At 41.7% G+C, this 23,582-nt stretch overlaps 2 protein-coding genes across 4 annotated transcripts in view; both read right to left on the reverse strand.

Moving 5' to 3' along the window:
• Positions 1 to 2,453, reverse strand: part of SKIL (SKI like proto-oncogene) — a 34,700-nt gene extending 32,247 nt beyond the window's left edge. For 2 of the 3 annotated variants that reach the window (XM_089508862.1, XM_089508859.1), the window contains exon 1: positions 883 to 943. The gene's annotated coding sequence lies outside the window, so the exon portion shown is untranslated. Of the gene's footprint in view, positions 1 to 882; positions 944 to 2,402 lie in introns of those variants that run through there. The other variant, XM_089508860.1, reaches the window with a different exon arrangement.
• A 16,663-nt stretch (positions 2,454 to 19,116) lies between these two features.
• Positions 19,117 to 23,582, reverse strand: part of LOC149318018 (protein kinase C iota type) — a 68,120-nt gene continuing 63,654 nt past the window's right edge. The window contains exon 18 of the mRNA XM_089508863.1: positions 19,117 to 22,108. Within this exon, the coding sequence (XP_089364989.1) occupies positions 22,021 to 22,108 (88 nt within the window). The 3' untranslated portion in view covers positions 19,117 to 22,020. The remainder of the gene's footprint in view (positions 22,109 to 23,582) is intronic.

Genomic DNA, 23,582 nt, shown 5'->3' on the forward strand with positions numbered 1-23,582 from the left:
TGCTTCCACCCAAACCTTTCTTCCCCCCCAAAAAAACCCCACACACAAAGTAACAATTCCTTAAAAAACCTTCAACCTTCCACCCAGACAGGCTTTCCTGCCCCCTTTCCACTGGGCCCCATCAATGGACACACACACACACACACACACAGCAGCAATTCCTCACCCCAGCCTTCTCCCCAGGCAGACCTTTCACCCCCCCTAAACACGCAACTCCTCAGCCCCCCTCCTGCTTCCCCCCAGACCTCCCCCCAAAAAACACACACAAAGTAATAATCCCTCAAAAAACCCAGACAAGCCTTCCTCCCCCCTTTCCACTGAACCCCCCCTTTAAACACACACACAAAACACACAAAGTAGCAATTCCTTACCCCAATCCTTCTCCATAGACAAGTCTTTCACCCCCCCCAACACACACACACACAACACTCACACAGGAACAATTCCTCAGCCCCCCTCCCGCTTCCATTCAGACCTTTCCCCAAAACACACACACACACACAAAGTAACAATTCCTCAACAATCCCTCGCCCTTCCACCCAGACAGACCTTCCTCCCACACACAAAACAGACACACTCACGAAGTAGCAACGCCTCCTCCCCCCCTTTAAACACACACACAAAGTAACAATCCCTCAAAAGAAAAAGCCCTCGACCTTTCCACCCAGAAAGACCTTCCCTTCCTCCTTTCCACGGAGGACCCCCCCAATACACAACACACACAACACACGCAGGAGACCCCCTCCCCTCCCCTCCCCTCCAACCCTGGGCTCAACCCTTCCCCCCCCACAGATTCCCTCAATATAACCCCCCCTTCTTTTTGGCCTCTGCTTCTGAGAGGGTCCCATTTTAGCCTCCCCTCCCTCCTTTCCCTCTCCTTACCGCCTTCGCAGACACACACAGACCTGGCTCTCTCTCTCTCTCTCTGTCCCCAGACGCCGAGCACCAGCAGCCGCTGACGACGCGCCGCCTACCCGTGACGTCACTGCGGAGACAGTCATGGCGGCGGCGGGGGGAAAACCACCGCGACGGAGGAGGAGACGGCGGGCGGCGGCGCGCGGGCACGAACCCGCCGGGAGCGCGCTTCCTCTTCTAGACTAGTGCTGCTGCTTCTTCTTCTTCCCCCTCCGCCAAGCCCCGCCCACCACCGTCTGGCCACGCCCACCGCTTGGCTCTTAGTCTCTGGCTCTAGGGCGTTCTTCTGAGTTAATGGTTCTCTCTCCTCAGAGAGGGACGAAGGAGGCCCTCCATTTTCCCATCCTCTTCTCTAAAGGTCCCTAGAGAGCAGGCTGGAAAAATGGAGGACTATATATATATATCCTATAGACTGAATCTATCAGAGGAGTTCCCAAATGTCCTCCCCCGTTTCTTTTTTTTCAAGCCCAAGATGGGTGAATGTATAATATAAACATGTCATTGTATAATATATTATATTAAATAATATGTTATAAATGAGTATATAATATCATATACTATATATATTATATATGAGTATGTAATATAATATATATTATGCTACATGCATATTATATATGAGTGTTTTCGAGGGAATTGTGTCTGAGGCAATATTTCTCCTCAGAGCCAGACGGATAGTCCTCCAATTTTCCCCAGCCTCCTCTCCAGGAGGAGTTCCCAAATGTATTCCTCTTTTTTTTAGCCGAAGATGGGCGAATGTATATTATAAAATAAATATTTTGTATTTCTGTGAGTGTTTTTGAGGGACGTGTGAGATATGGTGCCTCCTCAGAGAGAGAGAGGAGGTAGTCCTCCTTTTCCCCGACCACGTCCTCCATTTCTGAGCCTGACTAAGGAGGATGGGTCTGTCTTTTAGGGAGTTGTGTCTGAAGTTGTTTCTCCTCAGAGAGAGAGAGACAGACAGACGAAGATAGTCCTCCATTTTTCCAGCTTTTTCCTGTCCATGGGGAGTTCCTAAATGTCTTCCTTTTTTTTTAGCCTAAGAAGAGTGATTGTATATTATAATATAAATATGTATTTCTGTGAGTGTTTTTGAGGGAGTTGTGTGAGGTAATATTTCTCTTTCCTTAGAGAGAGAGAAACAGACAGACAGAGAAAACCCCATGATAAGGGGTCAGAAATGACTTGAAGGCACACAACAACAACAACAAAACTATATTATCCTATAATATATAGGATCTATGTACTATATTTGTTGTGTGCCTTCATAAGTCATTTCCGACTTGTGGCAACCCTATCCTTGGGTTTTATTGGCAACTTTCTTCAGAGAGGTTTTGCCATTGCCATCCCCTGAGGCTGAGAGAGTGTGACTTGCCCAAGCCCACCCAATGGATGTGTTTATAAGGCCCAGCCGGGATTCGCACCCTGGTCTCCAGGGTCATAATCCAATACTCAAACCACTACACCATGCTATGCCATAACCACACCTCTGTTGTCGCTTATACTCTGCTTTCAGTGCTCCAAAAAGTCTCTTCTAGCTCTCCTCTCTGGGATGTTTTGCACACATGGGTGCAGATCCAAATCAAGCGCAATAATAAGCTGGGGTTAGCCACGGCGTCTTGTCGAAAGTACTGCATGGCCGGCGTGATGTAACAAATACTGCGCATCTTTTAACACAAAACTCAGGCAATGTGCAAAATGGCCTGCAGAGGAGAGAGGGACACCTCACTCTTTGCCAGGGTAATTTTAATTATTTTGATTATGGATTCACTTGACCCATTTCACTGCCACTATCTGTTGGCTGAATAAAAACTGCCTGCAAGAGAAAAAGATCCAAACAGCATTCCTTACACAACAATTAACCTTAGGACACCAGACGTCTCGCTGTATTGCACCCATGACTCAGGCCTTTCAAAGCTGCCTGAGGCAAACTCCTTACACTCTCATGGCAAAACTGCCTCTTCTTGTTTGCTCTCAGCTTCTCTGGTCAAGATCATTTAACCCAGTTTAATTATCTCAGATACGTGCTCCTTAAAGGTGGAACACTTTCGTCTCATAAGTACAAAACACACTGCAGCTGTGTTTTATATATATATAATCCACTTTGAGACTGCTTTAACTGCCCTGGTTCAGTGCTAGGGAATTCTGGGAACTTTAGTTTTGTGAAACACTTAGCCTTCTCTGCCAGAGAGCTCTGGTGACACAATAAACTAGAGTTCCCAGGATTCCTAAGCACTGAACCAGGGCAGTTAAAGTGGTCACAAACTGGATTATTTCTGCAGTATGTTTTGGACCTTATTCAACTCTTCCTTTTTATAACCTATTGCCTACTTGAATACACACAACAACAAACCTACACATACCCTCCTGTATGACATGGTGTAATGGTCTGAGCATTGGACTGGGGAAACCAGTCTTGGCTCAGCCATGGAAATCAACTGGGTCATCTTGGGCAAGTCACACTCTCTCAGCCTCAGGATGGCAATGACAAACCCCATTTGAAGAAATTTGCAAGAAAACCTCATGATAGGTTCGCCTTAGGGTCCCCATAACTCAAACAAGACTTGAAGGCACACAACAACACATCTACAGATACAGAGAGCCAGTGTGGTGTCGTAGTTTGAGGGTTGGGCTATGACTCTGGAAGACTAGGATTTGAATCCTGGCTGAGCCATGGAACCCCACTGGGTGACCCTCGGCAAGTCACACATTCTCAGTCTCAGAAGATGGCAATGGCAAACCCCCTCCGGAGGAACTTGTCAATAAAACCTTGTAATAGTTTCACCTTAGAATCACCATAAGTCAGAGATGACTTGAAAGCAAACAACACACACAGACCTACCTACATATAACCATCTATATAAAGTCTCATGATAGTTAACATACTCTAGTTAAGAGTTCACTACAGAAAATGGGAGCAGATGATGATTTTTGACATTAATTATTCAGCTCCCACTCATTCTTTTTTTTTTTTACTGATAGTAGCTATACTTTGTTTAGCACATGTATGAATGCACATGGAAATGTACACTTTCATGTTTTGTCAACAAATAGCCATAATCAAATGTGAGGGCCGAGAGTCTTTTATAGATATGCGCAAGGTCAGATGAAAGGTGGTTGGAGTCCTGAAGCAATCCCCAAAACAGGATCCTCTTCGTTTGTTGTTTATGTTGTGTGCCTTCAAGTAATTCCTAATATATGACGACCCTGTCATGGGATTTTCTTGGCAAGATTTGTTCAGAGGAAGTTTGCCATTGCCTTCCCTTGAGGCTGAGAGAGTGTGACTTGCTCAAGATCATCCAGTGCCTTTCATGGCCAAGCAGGGAATAGAATCGTGGTCTCCAGAGTTGTAGTTCAACAGTCAAACCACAACACCATGTTGGCTCTTAGTTGTGTGTAATCTTGGCTGTTGGAGTGCTGGCTTTCTGATGTGGTAGGTCAGACTTCAAAATCAAAAATCAAAGGGAAGTTCAAACCAAGGCCCAGGATGCTATATGACAATTAAAAGAACATAATTCAAGACCAAGAAGAAATAACTGCAGCCAGCCTAGTTTTGGCAGGCTGCAGTGTTTTTACTAGAGGGCCTCAATGTTCAGGGTGGATTATATGGGAGAAGGTGATCCCATAGGTAAGCTGGATCCAAGCCATGAAGGGCTTTAAAGGTTATGACCAACACCTTGTACTGTGCCCGGAAATTAATAGGCAGCCAATGAAGAGACTTTTGTACAGCTGTAATATGGTCACCTCTAGATCTTCCAGTGACCATTCTGGCTGCCATATTTTGAATTAGTTGAAGTTTCTGGACTAGGTACAAGGGTAGCCCTATGTAAAGAGCATTGCAGAAGTCAAGTCGTGAGGTTACCAGTGCGTGCACCATAGTTACAACTGAGCACAAAAGTTAGAATCATACAAGCCATTGTATTCCCTATTACCATGCATGGATGCGAGAGCTGGACAGTTAAAAAAGCAGACAGGAAGAATATCAATTTATTTGAGATGCGGTGCTGGAGAAGAGTGCTGAGGATACCATGGATGGCCAAAAAGACAAACAAATGGGTTCTAAAACAGATCAAGTATGAAATTTCTCTGGAAGCCAAGATGATAAAGTTGAGGTTGTCGTACTTTGGTCACATCATGAGAAGGAATGACTCAATGGAAAAGACAACAATGCTAGGAAAAGTGGAGGGATGTAGAAAGAGAGGAAGGCTACATGCTAGATGGATGGACTCTATTAGGGAGGTCAAGGGTATAAATACATAACCTAAGCAGAGCAGTGGAGGACAGGGAGTCTTGGAGATGTCTCATCCACAGGGTCAGCATGAGTTGGGATCAACTCGAAGGGCAGTTAACAACAGCGATCAGACCTAGCCATGGAAAAAGTGCCATGGAGTCACAACCAGTCCTTTAAAGGAGACTTGGTGGTGTAGTGGTTAAATGCAGGTACTGCAGCCACAAGATTGTGAGTTTGATCCTAGAACAGGGCTCCAAGGTTGACCCAGCCTTCCGTCATTTCATAGGTTGGTAAAATGAGTACCCAGCTTTTGGGGGCAAATTGACTTACAGATTGTAAACTGCCTAGAGAGTGCTGAGTTTACTGATAAGCAACATAGAAATGTTCTTGCTATTGCTCTGGACTCAAAAGAAGGTGATTTTTGGCACACTTTCCCCACCATGTCACTCACTTCTTCACTTGCTTTGCAGCCAGAAAATTGGACTGGGCAGGAAAGTACATGGTACCAATCCTTGGGGAAGGCAGCAGGAGAGGGAGCTGAAGATTTCCTCTTCCCAGGACCATTTCTGTCTTAACAGCAACACCACACAAAAAGTGTGTGTGTGTGTGTGTGTGTGTGTGAGTGACCATCTACAGCTTGGGATTCCTAGACACTGAGGGCCATAAAACATTTGCTCCCGTTGCACCACTGATAATCAAACCCTGGTATGAACAGCTCCAGAAATGGTTGGGAGTACACATTCCTTTTTCCTCTGCAAACCATGCCAACCTGAGCTTATCATGATTAACATAATATATCAATATGCATGGTATTTTACTGGCTGTCTTAAAATGTTTGTTCAGGTTTTTTTTTTCTATGAGGAGCTAACCATCTAAATTTTGACATGGGTTAAAAACAAAGGTAAGGATGAGGGAAGCAAATACAATTAATATAATGTTATTGTAGCTGAGGTAAAGATTAATGGGTTAGACCATGAATGGGTATATTGTGGCCATTCAGATGTTGCTGAACAGCAGTTCCCAGCAGCCCTAGTTAGCATAACCAGTGATGAAAAATGTTGAGACAATCAACATGTGGAGAGGCATACAACTTCCACCCCTGAGTTAAACTAAAGATTTCATTTAAAAAGTGAGCAGTGAAATGGAATTTAATGGGAGAAGTGATTAGTTACTTTTTCAAAAGGGCTCCATTCACTTTGAATATCTATTCTGGTCTTTGATATGAAAACTACTTCCGTTTACATTTTATAAAGATGCAGCTCTTGCAACCAGTCTTAAAACATGTTTCCCACTGAATATGGTTGTCCAAGTCTTTGAGACACCACGAACAGAAAAACAGCCTATACATTTAAATATATATATTAAATAAATATATGCTTGACTTCCCAGATCTTTGTACCTGATCTTTGTACCTTTGCTGAAATAACACTAAAATGGTCATGTCAAAACACATCTTGTTGAGTTTTACTCAACAAGATGTGTTTTGACATGACCATTTCAGTGTTATTTCAGCAAAGGTACAAAGATCAGAGCTTTCGGTTCCTACTAGAATGAAATAAAGGCATCAAGTTATTTTAAAGAGCTTTGTATGTGGCACAAAGTAAAAAGCTCCACAAGGCAATTTTAAGATCTCTTTATAGCTCACCTTTCACATCTTCTAATGTAGTTTCTGATAGGTGATGTCTCTTTCACCCACACATGAAAGGAGAAGCGAGACAACAGATCTGCATTTTTAATGTGCAAGTGAAAATTGCTGTTCCAAATTACTTCATGTTAAAAGAGAGGTGTTGACTAGCATTGTACAAAAACTTAAAAATAACCTTCCTGTCAAGCTGGTTAGCATACACACCAAACCTGTTTCTCAAACTGTTAAGATGTACATGCAATTTTGTCACACTGTTTTATGAATTAATTCACATTTTTCATTCCAGTTAGTGAGCATCTCTCATTATTTAACACATCAGAGAGTATGATTCCTACATTATCTGAAAATCTAATTAAAACATTAGGACAGAAATTAAAACAAAAAAACAAAAATATATAATAATTATTTGAGCTAAAGCTGTGAAAGGGTAGTTTGATTTCATTCACAGGAACAGTCAGCAGTCGTTCAAATCAATTAACTTCTGATTTTAGTACTGAGGCAAAATTTACAGATGTGGTGAGGGAACTTAGACAAATATTCAAAAACATCTTCCCTATCATCCACATTCGGCTTATTAGTTCCCGTTAGTTATCTCTGACTTTCACCTATATCTTTGTTGGTAAGGTGGTGTAAGACTGAGTTGTCTCCAGAAGTTTTCTGTTTTACCATCTCACTTCTTTAGGACTGTGATGTCCTGCCAGGACTGATTGAATCTCCCGCTGCATTTTCTCTCACATTGGTTCAGGCCATAGTATGTTTAGTGTAGAAAGGTTCTTTGTATTAGTTGTGGGAGGAGCTGTAGGATTCCCCTGCATTATTTCCACGTTTGGTTTGCTCTTCCCCAGCATGCTCTGTTGTAGCTGGAAGCTTTTAGTTTTGGAGCAGTCTTTGCTGTGACCAGGCAGAGAGCTGTCCTTTTGGTGGCAAACAGGCCCAGACAGCCGGAAAGGGCATTTCTTACACGTTAGCCATTTTAGTTACCAAGTGTAGCCATTTTAGTTACCAAGTGTAGCCATTTTAGTTACCAAGTTAGCCATTTTAGTTACCAACAGCAAGTGAATAAAGGAATTCAGGAGCTGAAAGACCCTGCACCAGCTCCATTGAATGAGGAGAGCAAACCAACATCAGACCCAGAAAGATGACATCCGGAAGATTGCTGAAACTGTAAAGTACCTTTTGTTTAGAGCTGGGGAGGAGAAAACTCTTTATTTTGTCCTTTAAATTAAATTTCCCCCCTTTTGAACTTTACATTCAGCTTCAGAGCCTTTTTTGGGTAGAAGAGTTTGATCTCACCAGGGTACCGGCATTGCACACCCAAACCTGCCACCACCTTTAGTTGGGTGTGTCTTTACAAGGACTAACCCTGTAAATTCTCCTGAATCCTTCTTTTTCTTTTTTTTTCTGCTTCTCACACATAAAGTTTTGGGCAGAGACAGACTATGTTGCTTGTTCCCAATACCTTTGGTACACGTATTAGACTTATGAAGTGGAGAATTACACCAAATCTGGTAGATGATCCCTGCAGCTCCAGAGTGAGAACTGAATTAAAGGCAACTTTTAAAAGAAGTAGATGGTGGTATACTTAACAAAGTCCCAGAAACTGTTATGTTTACCTTCTGCAAATTTCTGCTTTAGAGAGCTAAGACCATACGAATCAACCTCACCTTGAGATAAACCATTGATTAATCTAGTTCAGAGATATTGTCGAGTGGCAATAGTTCACAAAGGTTTCCTCCGCACTGCAGAAACAATTGTGGCTCAGTGCTGTGGCTTTCTGGGAACTGTCGTTTTGTTAGACATTTAGCCTTCTTTGCCAGAGGGCCCTGGTGTCACAACCAACTACAATTCCCTGAGTTCCATAGCACTGAACCATGGCATTAAAGAGGTCTCAATCTGGATTATTTCTGTAGTATGGATGCAGCCTTTGTCCCCTCCTTCCAGTTGTATGAAACAAGAGGAATTATGCTGTAGCTGCTCTTGTTTAAGGAGGTTTCATTCATCTGGCTATTTAGGTGAACACATCGAAGTCCCTGCTTTTAGTAATGACTTTGTTTTCTTCTTCAGGGCAGAGGCAGTGTTCCAGTGGAATGTGTGTGGTTTTACGTGGTGGCACGGTGGTTACTGCTGGTACTGCGGCCACAGGGTTGTGAATTCAATCCCAGGGCTCCAAGATTGACTCAGCCTTCCATCCTTTCATAGGTTGGTAAAATGGGTACCCAGCTTGTTGGGGGCAATTGGTTTACAGTTTGTAAACCATTTAGAGAGTGTTTGGTTCACTGATAAGCAGTATGGAAATGGAAATGCTGTTGCTATTGTTAGGGCCATCCTGCCATTATATGGTAGCCCTCCTGATAGATGGGGATGGGAGATAGGATTTTTCCCTTCCATTAATTCTATTCCTGTTGCATCTATTATTCAATAGAATTTCTTAGAAATGTGTCACCAAAAAGGAACAGCTCATTCTGGACAGTGATACTACCTCCTCACGGGCTTATACTTGCTTACAGACAGCCCCCCAAATTTAAACGAACACCTATCTACAATTGGCTATACAGACAAAGACGAGACTCTTCTTGCCAGGTGCCAACTTTGCTTCCGTATCTACTCTGGTGATGCAATTACAGACCCTAATAATGCCACATTGGGGTGCATTTACTTGCTCATCTTCCAAAATGATATATGATCTCCTTGACAACTATGGCCCTGTGCATTCTGCGAGAATGAATGGACAGAAATCTAAAAATGGTAACACTCCAAAACCAGTATCCAAACAATCTCAGGGTACTCAGTCCTTGACCCCAACGTCAGTAGAACAAAGGATGTGCAAGACTAGAAAGGGAGGCAAGCGAACCAGGATACCTTCACAAATTACACTAGGTTTGAACAGAAATAATGGCTTTTTAGCACACTAAATCAGTTGGTTTTTATTACAGTAGTGTGTTTAATAAAATGATCTTCAAGATAAGTCTCTGCCTTCAAAAGAACCAAGTTGCCTGAAAGCAGAATATATTGGTTTCATACATCTAAGATGAACTATTTATTTATTTATTTATTTATTTATTTACTGTATTTATACCCTGCCCTTCAGCCCTAAAGGCTCTCAGAGCAGCTTACAATTATTATTATTTTTAATTAGACGGTTCCCTGCCCTCAGGCTTACAATCTATAAAGACACGACACAAAAGGAGAAGGGAATGGTGGTGGGGAAGGGGATCAGCAGTTCTTCTCTCCCTCTGAGGCCTGGACCAAGGCACATGGCCTGGAATGAGCGCTCTTCTTCTTGGTGCGGGCAAGGTAGGGTTGCCATAAGTCAGGACCTCCAAACCGGGACAAATGTAGGACAACATTTTCAAATGTAGGACACTTTTTTAAAATGGAGGACACATGAAAAAATTTGATGATTTTTTTAAAATGTTAATATAAATGCATGTTTCTTAGGTGTGATCAAAATGGAGGAGGACAAGCCTAGACCGAGGACGCAGGCTCCTCTGAGGGGCTTGTGTGCTCGGCCCAGGCCTGTCCTCCAAGGCCACTCTCCTCTTCCCGGACCTCCCCTTTCCTCCAAAGAGCTCTTTGAAGGGAAGGGAAGGGAGGCAGGAAAGGAGAGGAGAGACCTGGGCACTAGCCCGGTCCTGCTCTTACCAGACCTTCCCTTTCCTTCAAAGGGCTCTTTTTGGAGCCCTTTCAAGGGAAGGGAAGGGAACAGGGAAGGCGAGGACTCGGCGGCTGCGGAGGACAGCCCCAGGCCTCTCCTCGGCAGCTTCATTTTCCTCAGGCCAAAGGGAGCCTGCAGAAAACACAGCCGCCGAGGAGAAGCCTGACCCAAGCAGGGAAGGTAAGTAGGGAACTAGGGAGGGAAGGAGGGAGGGAAGAGGCAAGGCGAGGCAAGGCAAGGGACTTTTGTCCCCGATCCAACGTCCCATGCTTCTTCACCGAGACTCTACTGTACACAGAAAGTGCACTTGGGGAGGAATAACCTTTGAAAATGGGCACCCACCTCCTCCTCCTCCTCCTCCTGTTTCCCCCTCCTCCTCCTCCTCCTCGCCATGCACTAAGAAATAATAATAATTTGTTTTATTTATATACCGCTATTCCAAAGATCATAGCGGTGAACAGCAAGTAAGCTAATTAGCAAGTAGGGCGCTTTCCCCTCCCCCTGGCTGGCCCAGAGTCTCACTCCTCCTCCTCCAAGGGTCCACCTCCTCCTTGAGGCTGTCCAATGGCAGAGTGGGGCTGGAAACAGCTCCACCCCAGCTGCTCTGCCATTGGCCGGCCAGCCTCAAGGGGACGTGTGTTCCCTTTAGGCGTGATGGCTGCCGGCCGGGGCCCAAACCCGGGATTTAGAGTGAACCGGACCGTGCCAGTACCCCCAAAACCATTACAATCACGGGCGCAGCCGGGTTATGGCATCCCTAGGGCAAGGCCCAATGGAGCTAGGCCTGCATCTCTCCCTCTATGGCCGAATTAACTAATGTTAATAGTAGCAAATCTGTATGGATGGATACAGATACCAGATACCTATGGATACCAGAATTGTTGTTCTTTTAAGAGTAATGACCAGTTTGACAATATACCTTTTCTGATTCCCATTTCACTTTGATGATGATAGTGACCATGATTCATTCATTTATGTGCCATCTTTTCTGCAAAATTGGTACTTCGGTAGCTTATAAAATAATTTAAAATAAACATAGATAGATAAAAGCATATACAAAAAATTAAAGTAAAACTTAAAATGTTATTTTTAAAGTGGCAATTAAACTGTTCATATAATGCAATTAAACTAATTTTAAACAAATCTATTAAAAAGAAAATATGAAGGCTGATAAAACTGAACAGTATTAAAAATTCTTCCAATCTGATTCCATTTCCACATCAAACCTAAGAGCTGAATACTGTACTCCATCAGTGCATCTGAGGAAGTGGAAGGTAATCCACAAAGCTCATAACAAAATAAATGAATCTTAAAAACGCTGAAAGACTACATTTCCCAATTTTCCTTTCCTGCCTTCTATACTGAAAAAGACTGTCTGTCTCTTTACAAATGTTTACATCAGTGGTTCTTGCTAATCTTGGCAATCTGTGCTGGCCAAATGGCTGTAATAAAGTTATTATTATTATTATTATTATAATCTTGGCAATCTATGAATCACAGTAATAATATTACATAAGTGAATTGTTACAATAGCAGTCCAACATCATTCTGGTATTGCAAACCTGTTGATGGCTCTATGGCATGTGTGAAATGGGTTTACATTACAATTCGGTGTAATGTTCTGCAAAATCTCTGGCCACCATCTGATACCAGATATTCTGTTTTGTTTGCAATTCAAGACAAGATACATTTTAAAAAGTAGTTTACAACTAAAAAGGGAGACTATTTTGTATTTGATCTATAATTAGCAGATAAGGAGACCCATTTAGCAAAGATATAAACTAGAAGCAATTTTCATCAAGGCAAAGTTTTACCGCACTGGATGTACAGACGGTACATTATGGGTGTGTGTGTTATATAGATTTGTTTCAGCCTCTGCAAGACCCTTCCCCTTCAAATCTATGGAATAAAAGACTTCCATCTCTACCTATTTATGAGCATCTAAAATGGTATTTGTACTGTGAGAGTAACAGTCTCTCCTGGTAATGGCAACTAATAACTGAGTTGGCTGGATTTTTAAAATCCCTTTCTGCACAGCGGAGGCACATTTGAGTGTCTTTAGGTATCTGTTGTGTACCATGTTCTTCCCATTGAGAAGTATTTTTTTAACAATGGTTGTGGGGGGAACTTCCAAGTGGGGGAGCAGGAACATAACTGCCTGAGATAAGCTTAAAGATAAATTCTATCTCTAAACATATGTTCACAGATATGCTTAGATGTACATACTGTCTTTAAGCATATGCTGAGAGATAAGTTGAACCCTGCATCTCTTATTTAGATATTAAGCTGTACCATATGGCTTAAACCCTGGAATTAATGCTTTCATAAGGGAACATGTACTGAGAGTCAGCCAAAATAGTAACACAAGTACAAAGCTTTTAAAATGTCAGGGAACATGTCTAAGTCTCATCCCCTCCCCTGAGAACTCATTCAAACTTTGAAAAACTAAAACCTTATCTTAAAACTGAATAATGCAGACTGTAGTTGGACAACTGTAACAGGTCTAGGGATCGATTTTCTGCTTGTCATGCAAAAAAAAAAGGTGCAAAAAATGTGATCAGAAGACCTTGTTTTGAAAAATTGTGTTTTTGAAATTCAAAAGTGGAGTGGGGCCATGCAATCCATTTAAAATGTGAATTGCTGCTTCTAGGAGAGGCAATACATGTTTTTTTGTGTGCTAGAAAAAGGCCATCGGGGAGTTTGAAAGAGTCAAGGACTTGTCTTTAGGGGCCACATCAACCCCGAGGGACGTACTTCGTCTACCCCTGATATGGACAAATATAACAGTTTGATGCAGAACTCATCAATTTTAGTATTAGAAGACCCTGCTTAAAACAGTGAGAACCAGTGTAGTGTAGTGGTTTGACTGTGACTCTAGAGAAGGCCATGTAAACCCACTGGGTGATCTTGGGCAGGTAACATTTTCTTAGCCACAGAGATGGCAATGGCAATCCCCTCCTGAAGAAACTTGCTAAGAAAACCCCATGACAGGTTCACCTTAGACTTGCCATATGTTGGAAATTACTTGAAGGCACACAACAACAACTTAAAATAGTATGTCCTGTTTCATGGTTTGTTTTGTTTTAACAAACAGTAACACTGTTACTTTTAAAAGTACTGTAATGTAATAACTAGTAGCAACATTATTTTTTTAAAATCTGTAGTGAACAATGCTAACTCATTACTTCTAAAACACTTTAGGAGGATAATTTGAGGGAGACTGGGGGCTATTTATGCATTAAGTGCATTAAAAATTAATTAAAGTGTGTTAATAAAGCACTATTAACAAGTAGTGTATTATATTACTTGTGAGTAAACAGTAATAAAACTAATCCTGCTTTCATACTCTAAAAAGTAATACGAACAAATCAATTCTAAAATAATGCCTCAAGGTCTGGTCCTAGAAATGTGAATTGTTTCCTAACACAGCCAATGTACCTGATCTTTGATCAATCACAATCCTGTTTCATATATTTATGATGAAATAGAGTATCTCCTAGAATCAGCCAAGAATAGGATGTATATCAGTGCAACATTCAGAAAAATTTGTACCATTCTCTTTCAGAAAATTACTGATGCAATTCCTCAGACAGTTCCACAGAAATTCACAAAATACAAAGCAAGATGCAGTCAGCTACAACCAGAATACTGATATGCTATTATTGTTTAATGTAAGTTATTAAAGATACACTCAAAATAAACAAAGACTGTAATCTTCTGTTCCAGTTTACTCATTTAAATAAACTAATGAACTATGGATTTCAGACCATGAACACTTATGCCATAATAATTTTCTTATTTATTTTCAGAAGACTGTTGTTATTGCTACAGACAAAATACAGCTAACCTTCCAGGAATTTAATCTAGGTAGAAGTGAAGGTCTGTTTGTTCAGATATATAACACAGGGTGGCTGGGGGCGTGTGGGTGGGTAGAATTTTAAAAGATTCAGTTACATTGCAATACAATGTAACACAGCTGGTCTCGGAGCTGGTGTTGGAGTCCCCTAGGCTTCTTGTCCTGGGGGACCTCAACATCCCCTTCGAGGCCAGTCATAGTCCAACTGGAGCGGCTCGGGAGTTCATGGCTATCATGACTGCCATGGGCCTGTCTCAACTGGTCTCAGGTCCTATGCATTCTGCTGGTAATACGCTTGATATGGTCTTTTGTACGGACATGGAGAGTCCGTGGGCAGAGGTAACAAATATCTCCGCCTTGTCATGGACGGACCATTTCCCGGTCGAGGTTAAATTCAAGGCATCTACCCAGATCCCTCCCGGGGGTGGCGGACCTATTAGGATGGTCCACCCTCGAAGGCTGATGGAACCCAAAAGGTTCCAAGAAGCCCTAGAGGGGCATATGGTTGGAACTGACGGCGATTCTGTTGATGCCCTGACTAACATCTGGGATACCGATCTCTCCAGGGCTATACACAGTATCGCTCCCAAGCGTCCTCTCAGGCCTGCTTCCAAAAAACAGCCCTGGTATACGGAAGACCTCAGGGAAAGGGAGCGGGTTCTGCGACGACTAGAGCGTGACTGGCGAAGACACCAGCACTTAGCCGACAAGGCACTCCTGGACTCTCATTTGGAGGCCTACGGAGTGGCAATAAGTGCAGCTAAGAATTCGTTCTATGCTGCACGTATTGCGTCCGCGGAGTTGCGTCCGGCAGAGCTGTTCAGGGTAGTGAGGGAGCTTACCCAGTTGCCCTCCTCCTTGAACTCTATTTTGGAACCATCCAAGGCCTGCTGTGACGAGTTTAACAACTTCTTCGCAGATAAAACCTCTCGGATAAGGGCTGATCTCGACACCAGTATTTCTTCAGGATCCAGAGTAGAGGTCCCCAGAGCCTCTGTGGACTCGATTGTACTGGATCATTTTGAGCCTTTGAGTACCAAGGAAGTGGACAAGATCCTTCGAAGTGTTAGGAAGACAACGTGCTCTCTCGATCCCTGTCCCTCTTGGCTAGCAGCTCAGGGGGGTCAGTTGTAACTGTTATGTTGCGCCGCATAATTAATTCATCTTTTAGGGAAGGGCGTTTTCCATCCAGCTTGAAATTGGCCATTGTAAAACCGCTGTTAAAAAAGCCCTCCCTAGACCCCCTGATTCGAAGTAATTAGCGGCCTGTTTCCCTGCTGCCTTTTTTGGGGAAGGTGATCGAGAGGGCAGTTGCCTTTCAACTTCAATCAGTCTTGGATGAAACAGATTTTCTAGACCCATTTCAAACTGGCTTCCGGGTGGGCTATGGAGTTGAGACTGCCATGGTCGCCCTGGTCGATGATCTCCGTCTGGGCATGGACAGGGGTAGCGTGTCCCTGTTAGTGCTCTTAGACATCTCAGCGGCTTTCAATACCATTGACCATGGTATCCTTCTGGAACGCCTGAGGGAGTTAGGTATCGAGGGCACTGCGCTCCAGGGTTCCGTTCCTACCTCTAGGGCAGATTCCAGATGCTGCAGCTGGGGGACGTGTTCTCCGAGAAGAGGGCACTTACATCTGGTGTCCCTCAAGGAGACATTCTGTCCCCCATGCTATTCAACATTTACATGAAACCGCTGGGAGAGATTATCCGGAGACACGGGGCATGGTGTTATCAGTACGCTGATGACACCCAAATATGTTTCTCTGTGTCTCCGACTGATGCAGTGACCAGGGATGGCATCTCTCCTCTAGACACCTGTCTGGAGTCAGTAATGGGCTGGATGAGGGAAAACAGACTCAGCTTGAATCCAGAGAAAACGGAAGTACTCGTGATAGGTTCCCCGGGCCTGGGGATGGAGATTTGTCCACCTGTCCTGAATGGGGTCACGCTTCCCCTGAAGGACTAAGTTCGCAGTCTGGGGGTGCTTCTGGACTCGTCACTCCACCTTACATCTCAGGTGGATGCGACAGTCAGGAGTACCTGTTATCAGCTTCGGCTGATATGCCAGCTGCGACCCTACCTGGGCTGGGGGGACCTTGAAACGGTGGTACATGCTCTGGTGACCTCTCGGTTGGATTTCTATAATGCGCTCTACATGGGGCAACCCTTGTACCAAACCCGGAAGCTTCAATTGGTGCAGAATATGGCAGCGAGGTTGGTCACTGGATGTTCCAGAACCAGCCATATAACGCCTGTCTTATACGATCTGCATTGGCTGCCCATCTGCTTCCGGGTGCAATACAAGGTGTTGGTTATTATCTATAAAGCCCTAAATGGCTTGGGCCCAGGGTACTTGAAGGACCGTCTCTCCCCATATAATCCGCCCCGCACTCTCAGGTTGGCCGGGAAGCAACTCTTGAGGGTTCCTGACACGAGATATTCCATGACTGCACAGTGGGCGTTTTCTAGCTCAGCCCCGCAGCTTTGGAACTCTCTTCCCGGTGAGCTCCGCTCGGTTACCTCCCTTGACCTGTTCAGGAAGAAGTTAAAAACTTTCCTCTTCCAACAGGCTTTCCCCCAGAAGTTATCAGATTTGCTCTCTCCCCGTTGCACCAGCACTTTATGCTAGTTTGTTCGGTTTTATCTTGTAAATTTTTACTCTGTTTTTAATTAATCTGATGTATTGTTGTGGTTTTTATATGAATACTATTTGTAAATTGTACATTGTGTAGTACTCTGTTGTAACCCGCTTTGATCTCCCAGGAAAAGCGGGCTATAAATAAACAGTTTATTATTTATTATTTATTAACATGCCACAGTCTCCATCTGAAAATCAAGGTGAGTAGGGTCTTTAGAGCAACAGGCAGCATCTGTTGTCATTGGTCTATAAACAAGAAGAAAACTGTCCCATCCCATACTGTCTGGCCCAATATACAGGCAATGATCACCTTGTTTTCTGTCATTCACGTAAGATTGCTATCAGCAAACAGCGGGCAAGAAGCAGTGAGCCAAGTGAGTGCCAAAGTGTTTGAATGCTGATCAGAAATGAAATTGAGTGGATACCTCCAAGTTGATTTTGCAGCGTTTTGATTAATCTAGTGATAATTTTTTGGAATGACTTGTCCCTGTTGATGAAACATGGTTACATCACTATGATCTGGACACCAAATAACAATCCTTGCCATGGCAGCACTTGTTTTCCACAGCCAAAGAAATTCAAGATTCAAAGGTCTCCAGGATAGGCCATGGCTAATTTTGGGGGATAACGAAGGTATTTTGATGACTATCTTCAGAATGGCCAAACTGTTGTATTCTCTTTTTGCAGGACAATGTACTTGCTCAAAAGTCTGGCAAAATGATGGATGTTTTGGAGAATTCCTATGCACAACTCATGCTCCATCTGATTATTCCCCGCTTTCAAGCCTTAAAAAGAGTTTGAAAAGAATGATTTAAATGATTCAGAGGAGATAGCAGCAGCTGAGCACTATTTCAGTGAGGAGACATCAGAATTTTTTGAAGGTTAAAGCAACTTGAGAAACAATGTGTCAAGTGTGTCAAACTTGAGTGAATTTATGGAATAGTATGTAAGTCTCATGGCTCTAGGTCATATATATATCTGCACTATTTACTCCACACAGAACCCTTTGCCAACGATTTGATGTGTTTCTAAATGGAAGCCTCCTTCATTGCCAACATAGTACTTCACTGTTCTGTGGGAAGGAATCTTTTAAATACACCATACTATTGGAATGAGTACTGTGGAATGATTTCCCTCCCCTCTCCTTTTTTTCTATGTCTTGATAGATGGAAATCAGTATAGTTTTGTTTGTTTTTTGCAAAGTTTGAGGATTGCAAAGAGAAAATGTGATGTACATATATATGTTCTATGATGCAGCCCCCTTGTAACTACTAATTGTTCTAAGAGTGTTCTTCTCTAAATAGGAGGTTCCAGTTTATATATTCTCCTGATGGATTAGGATTTTGGAATTTATCTTCAGAAACAGCTAATTCTGTGTTAATCAGTCAAATTAACACATACTGCATCCAATATTGACAAATAAATAAATAAATAAAGTGCAGGTTGAGTCTCCCTTACCTGAAATGCTTGGGACCAGAAGTATTTCAGATTTTGGAGTATTTGCATATACATAATGAGGTATTTTGGAAATGAGACCCACATCTAAATACTAAATTTATGTTTTGCATACACCTTATAAACATAACTTGAAGGTAATTTTGTACTATATTTTAAAATAATTTTGTGCATGAAACAAAAGTTTGTGTAGACCGAATCATCAGAAAGCAAATGTGTCACTGGTGCATTCCAGACGGGCCCTATTGGGTGCCGTCGTTACGCGCGAGGGGCGGCACTTCCTGACGCGCCTTGCCCCTCACACGTAACGAGGGCGTCAAAATGGTGGCGCCCTATACAGATGGGTGCTGCCATTTTGACGTGATGGACGCCTAGCGTCCGCACGTCTTGGCGCCCTCATGATGGTGCAAGGGCGCCATTGGTGCCTTGCAACATCAGAATGGCACCGCAAGAATCACCTGCTTTTTGTGGGTTCTTCTTGCTGCGCTGGGGAACTGTGTGGTTTGTTTGCTGCGGTTCCCTCGCACAGCAAACACGGGCGCCGGCAGACCACCCTTTTGAGCGGTCTGTAAAGCGCCACTGTTGTCTCAGCCACCCATGAAAAACCATTTGGATTTTGGAATATTTTGCATTTCCAGATTTGGAATGATAAACCTGTAATTAACATAGATAATATTTAAATACATTGAGCAAAAGGTACAAAAAGTGAAACATGGGATTTAAACAAAAAATCCTTGTTTTATTTTTTAAAACTTAAAATGGACAGTTAAAAAAGTGTGTAGAAATACAGGATATGATTATACAATATAATACCGAAGACTGCAAAATGAAGAAAACACATCATACAACAAATAGGTAACAGTACCCATCAGTCCAATTTTTATACTAAAAGATTATTTCCCATCATGCTGTTTTAGCTGTCCACATCTGAATTCCCCGTTCTATATTTTAAGACAGCCTTTACACATTGAACAAAATGTTCTAAAAATGAGTATCATGGCACTTGTCTGAAACAAATACGTAAAACAAAAACCTGCCATCTGCTTTAAATTTCTCACTCAAATCTGTGTTAAAAGTGACACCACAACAATGAAATATATATAACACACATATACAGGGCAAGGAGTAGGAACATATTGTAGTATCTGTACATTCATTCCTTTTGTGCTTGGAAGAAGGAAAATCTTGAATTTAGAATCTAATTCACTTACAGTTGTGAGATTCAGAAAATGTACCTCTGACAAAGCTGTTTTGTACCATGCAGATTATGAAATGAAACCACTGTTAGCAGTTTAATTCCACTTCAGAAAAGCAGTCTAAAGGGCAGAAGATGAGCATTTAAATTATTTCACACAGATATCTTTGTCTACCTTGAAGAATATGAACTCAAAGATTACTAATCAGTTTGTAAAAGTAGTGTTTTTAGATGTATCCTGTAACTGGCATGAAGGTTGGTCAAGTACGAAGAGCAAACAAAAAAGGTAGATTCCTCCTCTTTAACATGTCAGTGTTTTTGAAAAATACAATGAAGACAATTCATACTATTAAAATAGGCTTTTTTTTGTCTTAACATACAAGTGTACCATAAAATTCTCAGCAGCAGAGTGAGAAATTCACATCATAGAAGGATAACTCTGATGTGCTTTGTTCTGGATTGTTGTGTTAATACATCCACACAAAGTTTTGTACCAAACTTTTCAAAGAACACTTTGAAGAAGCAATTTACACATTTGAAATCTCCAACCTGCAGTTGCTTTTCAAATGCTGTATGCAAATATTTCTTGTTATGCAGACATTTAAACTTGCATCTTGGTTTACTTTACACTTTTATTCATTTCTGCACTATATTAATGGATGTGGATCCATTTAGAAAATCTTTGCAATCATCATATATAGCTGAATGTATAGGACCATCAGATGATCTCAAGTGTTAGCCACACTTCTCCAGTCACATTAGCAAAGGGATCCTTTTGCAAAATTGTAGTGTAATATTTTTCAAATGTTGTAGTTGCAGTAGAGACTACTAGCTTTTTTTTATTCTGGAAATAATTTCTCCTCTATCTTGGTAGAACCTACAATATTATAAAAAGATGACATGAGGTTTTAGGTGTGAACATTAGCTGCCTATTTGTGCTAAATATTACTTTATCCTCCTGCTGTGTTTTTAATTTAAATTGTCAGCATACCTCATCCTAGCTCCTTCTAAAAGCTCAGGAAGGCACTCATTTACATAGCAAGGATATGAAGTAAGAAACTGTGTTAACAATGAAAAGTAAATTTGGAATCAAGTCTTCTACCCAGTATGCATTAGCAAAATCCAAGGAAGCATCTATTATTGTCCTTGGCTCTATCAAGATTAAAGTAAATGCTGTGCTACTTGCATCAAGTCAGTAACAAAGCTTCAGCTATAATCCTGGAGAGATCCATAAAAGCAACATGAAGGAGAAATTCAGATGTTTAAAGTATAATCCTATGCACGTTTATTCAGAAATAAGTTCCACCAAATTCAATGAGACTCACTCCCAAATGCATAGGACTGACACATTGCCAATGTAGAATATTAAAATTTAGGATGGGTATGTTTAGCCTGAAGAAGAGAAGGTTAAGAGGTGATATTATGATAGCCTTGTTTAAATATTTGAAGGAATGTCCTACTGAGGATGGAGCCAGCTTATTTTCTGCTGCTCCAGAATATAGGACCTGGAAAAATGGATGCAAGCTATAGGAAAAGAGATTTCACCTCAACATTAGGATGAACTTTCTGACAGTAAGGGCTGTTTGACAATGGAACACACTTCTTCCTCGGAGTGTAGTGGAATCTCCTTCCTTGGAGGTCTTTAAACAGAGGCTGGATGGCCATCTGTCATGAGTGCTTTGTTGTGAGTTCCTGCATGGCAGGGGGTTGGACTGGATGGCCCTTGTAGTCTCTTCCAACCCCATGAATCTATGATTAAGTCCAGTTCACATCAAATGCTTAACCAAGATTTTCAGACTGGGAGTGTACCACACTATTGCATGCATGTCCCCTGCTCACCTTTAACTGATTTCTGCATAACACTAGCAACATTGAGTTGAGTTCACACTCAAACCTGGCTGGAAATCTACCTGGCTTTAATCAGGCTTCTCAAAAGATAATTTAATACCAAATTTTTATGTTCATTTTCAACTGTGCTGGTGACAATCGTATGTAAGGATGAAAACAGATGAAGAAGAAAAATATACATGACCCAGTGGTTCAAATCCCTAAACCTAGTTTTCAACCTGAGGTGTAAACTAGGCCTTACGTATGGCTTGCTGAATTTCACTTAATGCACCAGGTGCTCTTTAACAGGACTACTTCAGAAAGATAAGAGCTGCACTGTATTTCAAGCAGAACCAGTTGACAAATTCAGTAGGCATCCAATGGGGAAACCTCAACGTTGCCTCAACGTTCTATTTTAACTTTGGCAAATTTGGTTTTCAGATTTTCTTATATTTCATTAAATGCATTAAGCTGATAGCAAGTTAGTATTTTATACTAGATGGCAAATGAGAGGTAAATGCATTTTATTAATTCCATCCCAAACTGTTCATCCACAAAGAATATCATCAGTAACAAGTGGCACAGTTCAGAAGTGGGAGATCAGACACATTCCTCGGCAGACATCAGAAGGGGGTTGATGTATTCAAAGCCTTCAAATTCAGATTGATCAATCTTCTTCACAATGTCACTGAAATAAAAGTAGCAGTGTAATTATAAAATGTATGTTATAAATATACACATTTCAAGAAAGACACAGCTTTTCATTTTTCTCCTATATTTTTTAAACATGTGTCCCTGATAAAGAAGACTGTAAGCTTGGAAACCTTGTCTAATGTATTTTGTGCCTTTTGGTTTATATTTTATTTATTTATTTCAAGGATTCATATCCTGACTTTCTCCCACAATGGGATTGAAAGTGGGTTGGCCCAGTAAAGATACCACAGTAATATACATTTTGGATTTTGTTATATGCTGCTGTTTGACCAATATGGCTACCCCTGGATAAACAAAGCTGCTATTCACAATAACAAAATACTACAAATAACATGGCTCTGTTAAGGATTCTGTAAAACCCTTTTATTGCTAATCTAAAATTCAAGAAGCCCTGGTGACAGAGTGGTTGAATATCAGTACAGTACTGAAGTGTTAACACTGAGTTTGAACTCGCAGGGCTCCAGGTTGACTCAGCCTTTCATCCTTTTGTAAGTTGGCAAAATGAGTACCCAGCTTGTTGGGGATTGGCTAACACATTGTAAACTGCTTAGAGTTAGTTCACTATGAAGTGGTACAGAAATGCAAAATGCTATTGCTATTGCTAAAGCAAAAACTAGAACAATTAGATCTGCCGAGTATTCAGTTTCTAAGAATGTCACTTTTTCAATTGTCTTATTGCTTTTGTAACAGATTGTTATCTTTCTTCATATTTACTCTGTCCTCCTCCCTTGCCTACCCACTCATTTTTATAGTATTCCAGAATGGAACTGTGGACCATCGACTGGAATTCTGGACCATCAATAATTTGGATTCTAAGAAACAGTGAGATATCATTGGATAATGTGTAATATTTCAAATAAAGTCCCTTTTTGCCATTGTGATTTTATCTGTACTAGTTTCATTCAGATGTGTTTTTTTTCCAGTCTGTTTGGAACTGCTCCCAGAGCATCTGTCAGTGCAAGAACGACAACTGTTTTCTTTTCCCAGACACAATGAACAATTGTTACTGTTATATACAATTTCAATATTCTTGCTTTTTTCAAAACTGAGACTCAAAGTGGCTTACAAGCTAAATTAAATATAGTTAAAACATACAGAGAAAAAACATTTGTAGATCTCTTCATTCACACATCCAAAATCAAGATTATTCAAGAAAAAGCAATGCACCCAATATCACTGCCACTGTCTAACTATCCTCTAGGCGTATGAGGAAGACCCAGTGTTTCTTGTGGACTGTTCCTCCTGTCTATCCAGAGAATACATGTGTTTACAATAACCAACTGATCTGCTCTTCAGATCTGGAAATGTATCTATATTTTTCCTCACATAAACATGTAGTGCCGACATAGGGTAGATTCTTTGTCTGCAAGATGACTTCAGATTCAAATCATGACATCTCCAATTAGATCAGTCAAGTACCAGAGTTTGGAAAAGACAAATGGCTGAGA

The sequence above is a fragment of the Sceloporus occidentalis genome, unplaced genomic scaffold (genome assembly GCF_023333645.1).
Source record: "Sceloporus occidentalis isolate IW3139 unplaced genomic scaffold, rSceOcc1.0.p SCAF_2, whole genome shotgun sequence".
In the NCBI taxonomy this organism is placed as follows: Eukaryota; Metazoa; Chordata; class Lepidosauria; order Squamata; family Phrynosomatidae; genus Sceloporus; species Sceloporus occidentalis.